Source organism: Mesitornis unicolor, unplaced genomic scaffold, assembly GCF_000695765.1.
Source record: "Mesitornis unicolor isolate BGI_N332 unplaced genomic scaffold, ASM69576v1 scaffold3088, whole genome shotgun sequence".
Lineage (NCBI taxonomy): Eukaryota > Metazoa > Chordata > Aves > Mesitornithiformes > Mesitornithidae > Mesitornis > Mesitornis unicolor.
The window spans coordinates 2,494-10,293 of record NW_010200948.1 but is presented as its reverse complement, the minus strand read 5'-3'; the positions used below and the strand labels follow the sequence as shown (position 1 = coordinate 10,293).

Below are 7,800 nucleotides of genomic sequence, written 5' to 3'. Positions count from 1 at the left end.
CTCGCAGAGAGGCACCATTTCAGGGTGTTTCTCCTCAGATGTGGATATTTAAGAGAGCTCAGCATCCTCTGCAGAGAGCTGTTAAGGGGTGTGAAGGACCAAGTCTCATCTTTTCTCTCTTCTTCAGAGAGCCCTTGTCCTCTCTTCCATCAACCCTCATAAATCCAGGATTTTTCTAAGCAGGAAATGCTATGAATTTCTGGAGCCTGGAGACCTCCTGACTGCACCTCCCACCTCACCACTTGAGACAAGGACATAAGGACAGATGCGTTCACCTGGTGCATGGCCATGATGCGCCTGATGTTTCCAAAGTCAAGGGATGAAGGAAAGCATGAGACTGATGGAGCTCTCTGCAAAGAGATGGACCTCCTGATTCCTTTCTCATTACCATTCTGGAGTAATTAAAAGCACTTACACACTGGGCTGGTTTCAAACTCAAATCTTCGGCTGAAGCCACCGTAGCCGGCAGCTGTCCGGGCTCGGATCTGGAAGACGTACACTGCGCCGGGTTTTAAGCCATCTGCTGTAATCGTCGTCTCTTTGGATTTGATGATGGTGTAGCTCATCTCCTGGTCCTTTTCCCAGCATCCCCCCCAAAAAAGACAAAGTTCAAACACAGAAATAGTGGCTCTCTCCCAGAAGACAGACCCTTAGCAACCCACACCGCAGTGTTACAGAGGATGACTGAAATATGCACTTTTGAGGATCTCTTGCCCCTAAAAAACCCTCTGAAGACCCTTTCTGCAGTACAAAAGGTGAGATCTGATTTTCTCTTGCCCAGAAGCTTTTATAACAGATGACTTTTGGGGATATAAAACAGCAGAGGGACTTTCTACCCATAGATGACATAATGGGACCAACCCAGCATCTACAGTAGGAGGAGCTTATTACTCAGGATGTTCATGGCCTGGGGTGAGGGAAAGGTTCTTCCTACAATGATCAATCTCAAGGCAAAACAAAACCTTAGAAAGGGATTTTAATTTCCACCCAAATGACTTTGCAATAATACAATTAGGCCTAAAAGAGAATAAGACATTATACATGGTATAACTTTATGCTGGCATTTCTAGAACCACGAATTAGATCTCGGGAAAGGAACAGACAACTCAAACTACAGGAAAATACCTAATTTTGCATTGCTGTTCTGAAGCAATGAACTTGAAGAAAATTTGCTGAAATAAGTCGTTTCCATCAGTTTCTAATGCAAAAGAGTTTCAGTTCTTTGATTAAAATTTCGCTCAAACGCTTGGTAATTACTCTTAGAATTATTTACTGTAACACATAATCTAGACAAGAGCTCATAAATTAAGGACTACAAACTCGGAAACTGCGTTTTATTCACCATACCCTCTCAGAGCCAAATTATTATGAGGCAAACAGGAGTTCTTAGTAATTCCCTACCAAAATTTGTGCATATCTATTAGGATCCGAACTGATTTTCCATTTTGCCTTTTTAATTTAATGGGCAGCTTTCCACAGACAGCAATATGCCTGGATAAGGCCTCGGGAATTTCCAAATATAAGATTACAGGTTTTCTCACTGCAGCCTGTAGCCACTCAAGACTGTTTAGGAGAAATACATATATATGCTTTTTTTTTTCCTCTTGTTAAGGAGTGATTTGTGTTAAAGGAATGCGATCTGACAAAACTCGATTTTCCAAAACATTTAATATAGATCATTCTCATCACCTGGAAATGAACACTGCAAATTTACACTTATAAAGGGCTGAAAACCAAGGAAAACAAATGACAGCACCAACAAACAAGAAGGATTGAGGACGACATCCCAAATCTAACTCAATGAATGGTTAGAAAGCCATAAGTGAATATCAGTCCCTATCCTTGCTTGTACATCAGCCCAATTAGGTTTTCAATACACTGTTGGCTTCTGCAATCATTTAAATACTTCAGCTTTCCTACCTGGTGTTCTACGATTCTCTGATAAGCTTCGCTATCAAAAAAGAAATAAATCAAGACCACATAAACTCGGACTGGCTGCAGCAACCTCCCTGTGAAGAACTGGCACCAGAAGAACTATTTACTGAAGCTATTTGGGACTAGTTTTGGACCACACACACAAAGTTTCAGAACCTCCTCGATTTGTCTAAAAACCGACTAGGCAAAACTAACAAATATATGGATTTTTTGCTTTAATTATTTGCTCATTATCAAGGTTTCTAGAGGGTAATCTTCCCAGGCCACTCCACGGTAAGGAATCAGTGCACCACAACGGTCGCTCAAACAAGTTAATGAATCAGTAATGGATTATTTCCAGCAAAAGCATAGCCTTTAATCTTTTTTGAAAAGCTCAGCCCTATTTAAGCCACTCACGCATCTTGTCCCCCTGCCCAACCTCACTTATTTGTAAATATAAATGCTGATTTTATCCTAGAAGATTGTAGATCTGAAATTCTTTCCCCTTTTTGCATGGGCTGTTTGAGCGGGTCCCCATCATGGCCAAAGGGAGAAGAGAGGAGGAGTAAGGACCTGGTCCTGGTCTGTGTTGAGTGGTCTCACCTGGCTCATAGACAGAACTAATGGATGAACTTCCTTAAAATAGAAATTCAACCAAAAACCAAGTGAATCGTGACTCAGTTTCATTCTTCACATCAGAGCAGACACAATCTCTCTGCAAAACCTTTCTCCTCTCCTTACACCACGGCTGCAAAGCCAAGTGAGAAATTGAAATACCGAAGGCAAGGGATAGCCTGGTGTTTCCAGGAGGAGACAGACGCTCGATCCCCAAACCCTCCTACTTTTAACAAATAAGCAGGCTCTATCTTAATGCGATAGGGCCGGAGAGGAATCTGAAACGCAGATTTAATGTATTTGTTCAAGAGAAGTGGCACACTAATGGAAAACAACACCCTCATTTCAAGTCTTCCTAATCATTTACTGCAAAATCAATCTGACATTGATTTATGCATAAAATCACTCCATTCCCTTCCGTGACTCGGAGAATTATAACTAAAAGAAGAAGACAGCAAAGAGAAGGTACTTGGGACACTCAGCAATCAGTCCGCCACACCTTTTCAAAATATTTGATTTCGTACTCCAGGATGATGCCGTTGGGTCGATCTGGTTCCTGCCAGGAAAGGGAGATGCTATTTTTAGTTATCTTCCCTTTTTTCACACTACTGACTGGAGAAGGTGCTGCAAGACAGGAGAAAAACAGAAGAGACAAAAGCCATGGTTAGTAAGAGGGTCTGCCCCTGCCCAAATCCAACTCATCATCGCCTCCAAGGCACGGAGATCTTCAGCTCCTGCAGATCAGTGGGGTCCCTTCTCACCCAGGTGGTATTGGCCCAACTGGACTCACACAGATTTTTCAAGAGCTGAGGATCCGGCCAGCATTGTCCATCCCAGCAAAGTATCAACGTGAACCAACAGGCTCAAGCTTGTCTTTACAAAGCACTTCCCAAACACATCAACCCCACACCTCGCCTCGTCAAATGGGCTACGTTACCACAGCAGAATTAAATATTAATTGCATATTGCTTTCCTTCAGCTGCTTTGAAGTTACATATTTTAGCACATACAGAGGACCTTAGGTTACGTAGACTCCTTAACTATTTATTTCTTGGCTTGTGCAGTAGTTAAAGGCCAGGCATCTTTCAGCCCCCTCCTTCCAGAAGCGCTGAGCAGAGCAGCAAGGCCAACACAACCTTTATAATTCAATTGCTCTCCATAAGCCTTGCTGGGGTGTTACGGCGCGCAGAGTGACACTAATTCCTTGCAAATGGCAGCTCTAAAGATTTTAACGGCGATCACGGTTCGGAAGTCCCGGTGTGCTCGGGGACGCCGCAGAATGAAAGCGGCAAGAGCGGCTCTGCTGCGTATTTTAAGATGCAGCCCTGAAAGGTTATCTGCCCTCTGCAGCACACACAAGCATCAGGCACGGCCTTGATCCTTTGTTTTCGGGCCGGTATCGACAGAGACTTTTCAAGTCATGGCTGTTATCAGCCCTGCCAGCTCCCGAGCAAAAGTTGCTATGGGCAATGCAACCGTAACACCCCAGGTATTTCATGCCTGAGATTAGGAAACAACACTGAATAAAAAGGGGATGGGAGAAATTCATAGTCCTTAATTTACAGGGCTGAAAGCAGCTTTTCCAGAGGAAAAACCAGCCCACATCTGGCCGAGGACCTTCAACTCTCCCTTCAGCTAGGCCAGCTCTCAGCAGGGATCACAGGGGGCTGGGGAGACCCATGGCAAGGACCTTGGTGGCCGTATGGGGAACAGTGTGCAGAGACCAGCAGGAAATGACCACATTTCACCTTCCAAAATGTATTAGGAACTACCAAAACAAAACACCACCAACAAAAAACTCCACCTATATAATTAAGTAAAATAAAGACAACAAAAAAATTAATATTGCCAGGTCTGATCTTCAGCCAAAAAGAGTAAGGGAAGAGCCCCAGACGATTATCCCTGGACTTTCTCTTTTAAAGCAAGTTACTGCATCTCAATCTCATTTCAGCCCCAGTTTTCTCACTTATTTACTAATCTCTCACCCACTCGGCTCTCGGAGGATGCTGAAAGGTGTTGGTCATTTCCATATTGTTTTCTGCTGGAGAGCTGGCATTGAGCTGCACAGACAACACTCGCTTTTTTGCTGGGCATCCGCCACTGTGCTCACAACTGCTCCACTGAGCAAGTAAAAACCACCTTGATTTGAATGATGATCAGGTTATCTATGTAGGCACTGCATGCTCAACAATTTTTCAGCTGACAAAGTCACCTTATCCTAAACTCAAACAGCTAATCTGGTATAGGAACCAGGTGCCTAAATCCAGGTGAGGGGAGACCTTATTGCCCTCTACAACTATCTAAAAGGAGTGTATAGTGATGTGGGTGTTGGTCTCTTCTCCCAAGTAACGAGTGATAGGACAAGAGGAAACGGTCTCAAGTTGTGTCAGGGGAGGGTTGGATTGGGTATCAGGAAAAATGTCTTTACTAAAAGAGTGGTCAAACACTGGAAGGGGCTGCCCAGGGAGGTGGTGGAGTCACCATCCCTGGAGGTGCTCAAAAATAGTGTAGATGTGGCACATCAGGACATGGCTTAGTGGCCATGGTGGGGTTGGGTTGACAGTTGGACTTGATGATCTTAGATGTCTTTTCCAACCTTAATGTGCATGCATCTGCATGGCAAGTTGAGTTGTGCATGGGAGATACATGGCCCGATGCACATGTGTATGGTCAGATGTGTCCAGACAGGACACAGCGAGTAGCAAACTCCATTAAAACAGGATTAATTTCCCTTCTAATGCAAAGGGAGCTACATGGTTTTCACAGGCACTGGAAAACCAAAATCTCACTGTGGGGTGGTGGTGCCAAATAACAGACGATTCTACAATCCTACTTAAATAAAGGACACTGGTCACTTCTTATCAGGAGCCACTTGGATTGCTATGGGGATGGAGACACCAATTTACTCAAAAAAGGGACCTCTGCCCCTCTGGGACTGCTTTCCAATGCCCCTAAACCCCTGCAGTGCCCATCCCAGGCTCCCAGAGGTCTGGCAGAATGGAGAAAGTCAGGACTGAGCATTAAACCTCTCTAAACTCTGATTAGCAAAAGCAAACTTGAGAAGTGCAGCGAGGGGAGACCTCAGCCCTCCCTGGTATCGAACACCTCTCAAGAAGGCGAAAACCATGCAATTCCCAGTGTCAAGATCGCCTGACCAAATAATGGACTTTTCATCCGCTTTACTGAGGTTTACTCAAGTGTTTATAAGACCAAAGCTTGCAAGTGCTTTAAAAACAAGAGAACGATGCAAGCACTCCTGAACTCTGCTGCAAAAGCCTTCCCTGGGAAGGCCAGGGGAGTTTAACTTCCTTCTTCATGTGCATCAGCACAGCCCAACACAAAACGCATCACTGGCCATCTGCCCGTCAAACTCCCTACTCCCCTAAAACAGAGCATCTTCTTTAAAAAGCAGTGTGGTAAAAGCTTTGCTAGGTAACAGCTTCATGGACGTAAACCTCTCACTGTGCAAGTCTCTAAGACGTTCAATCGTGGCTCTGCAGAACTCTCGGCTCTACTGGGGGAAAGGAGGGAAGATAAGGAAATGAGTAACCCAACTCTCAAAGTAAATTAGAAAAGGAGTAACTGGATCCTTTTTGAATCTCCTTCAAAAGAAGCGTTAAAGTGTAACCGCGAGATAAAGGCCAATTAAGTGAATTCAATAAATCCCAGTGGTGCTGGGATGATACGGCAACTACTCTGCATCCTCCACGCACGGAGATGACGATGCTCTGAACCAAAGGAAGGAAGGTATAAGTGTTTTAGGGTTTTCTTTGTCAAACAAAACGTAACCCAAGCCTGGCAAGCAGACAAAGCCCACAATCATTCCATCTTAAAAGCCTGCAACCGGATCCGGAGCTATATGATCTCAGGAAAAGAAAAGGATTACTTGAGACTTGCTTTTCAAAGGTCACGGCTTCTGCAAGGGCAGCATCCTCCTAATACAAAGGAGCCCGGCCACTGAGAACTTCCATTTGGAGTAAAACAGGTGAAGAAATAAATTCACACAGAAGTTTGGAGTACAAGAAGTAAATTAATAAATGAACTTTAGAGTTGAGATATATAAAGCTATAATCTCCCATGTTTCTTACGTCAGCAGGCAGAAGACTTGTCCAGATCCCTGCCTTGACACTCCAAAGGGTGGATGTACTTCGCGAATCGTTCACACGTTGCTCTACAAGCAAGCTGCACGTATGCATTAATTTCTCAGGAAAAAAAAGGTTCAGCATCGAAGAGGGATATTACATCATTTCTGCTTATGTTCGCCCTCCGCGAGAACAGCCATGCGTGTGATGAAAGCAAACACAAGATGTAACAAGGTGTGAAATTGCTAATGTACTTTTTTTGCTTTCCTGAGACCAAAATTAATCAGGAAGCAAAGAAAAGCACAGAAAAGTGACTCTACCTTTTTGTATTCTGTTTCTAACAGTTCTTAAGGAGAAAAAGGGGACATACCAAATAAACAAATGAAAGCTGCTGCAGAAGATGCATCATTAGTCACATCTGAATAACTACGGGAGATGATTTTGTGAGGAATAGACCTTTTAGGACATTCTTCCTCCGCAACCTTTGATAATGACATTAGCACTGAATTAGCCTTTTCGGCACCAAACGCAGCATTTGCGAAAGACTGGGCTGTGTCCCACTAACATCCAATACACAAAGATGCTTATAGGGATAAAATGGTCATTAAATTTGAAGGAGAACTAATGTTGTCGGGTGAATGACCACTGCACCAAGATAAAACAAACAATCCAGTTTCTACATCTGATGCTCTATCCAATGCTCTCTCCAGCCCAATTACTTTTGCCTCGGTGTTTTTCACTCTGCCAGAAACCACAGCTAATGGCTCCTCACCTCATCCTTAGCCCCACAGCCGGTGGAGTTTGCCACTTCTATGAAAACTAAATACCAGCTCCCTTCCCCCTGGTGCAAACCACAGCCACCAGCCCAGGACCTTCCATCCAACTTCAACCTCTGCCGGGACAGACCCACACTTGGGCTCCAGGTCCCTTCCCAATGATCACTGAGGCATCAGAGAGGAAGACCCTGCTGCTACCATCTCCTTCCCAGCTGCTGTTATCAAAACCCATGACACAGATGTCTATAGATATGGACATTATCTTTTATAGACATCTGTGCTATGGATTTTCATGTGTTTTTCACATGTTTGTGACTTCTTTTGGCGTGATTACATTCCTGTGTGTGCAAACATGTGGGATGTAACACTTCAGACCTCACAATGCACCTTGGGTTCCTCCCCACACGTTTCTC

General features: G+C 44.2%; 1 protein-coding gene across 1 annotated transcript in view; it reads right to left on the bottom strand.

The window, feature by feature from the left end:
* The window catches only part of EPHA5 (EPH receptor A5), a gene marked incomplete at its 5' end in the record, with an annotated part of 47,805 nt that extends 44,652 nt beyond the window's left edge, over positions 1 to 3,153 (bottom strand). Inside the window, 2 exons of the mRNA XM_010189888.1 lie at positions 416 to 575; positions 3,029 to 3,153. Of these exons, the coding sequence (XP_010188190.1) occupies positions 416 to 575; positions 3,029 to 3,153 (285 nt within the window). The remainder of the gene's footprint in view (positions 1 to 415; positions 576 to 3,028) is intronic.
* Positions 3,154 to 7,800: the final 4,647 nt, after the last annotated feature.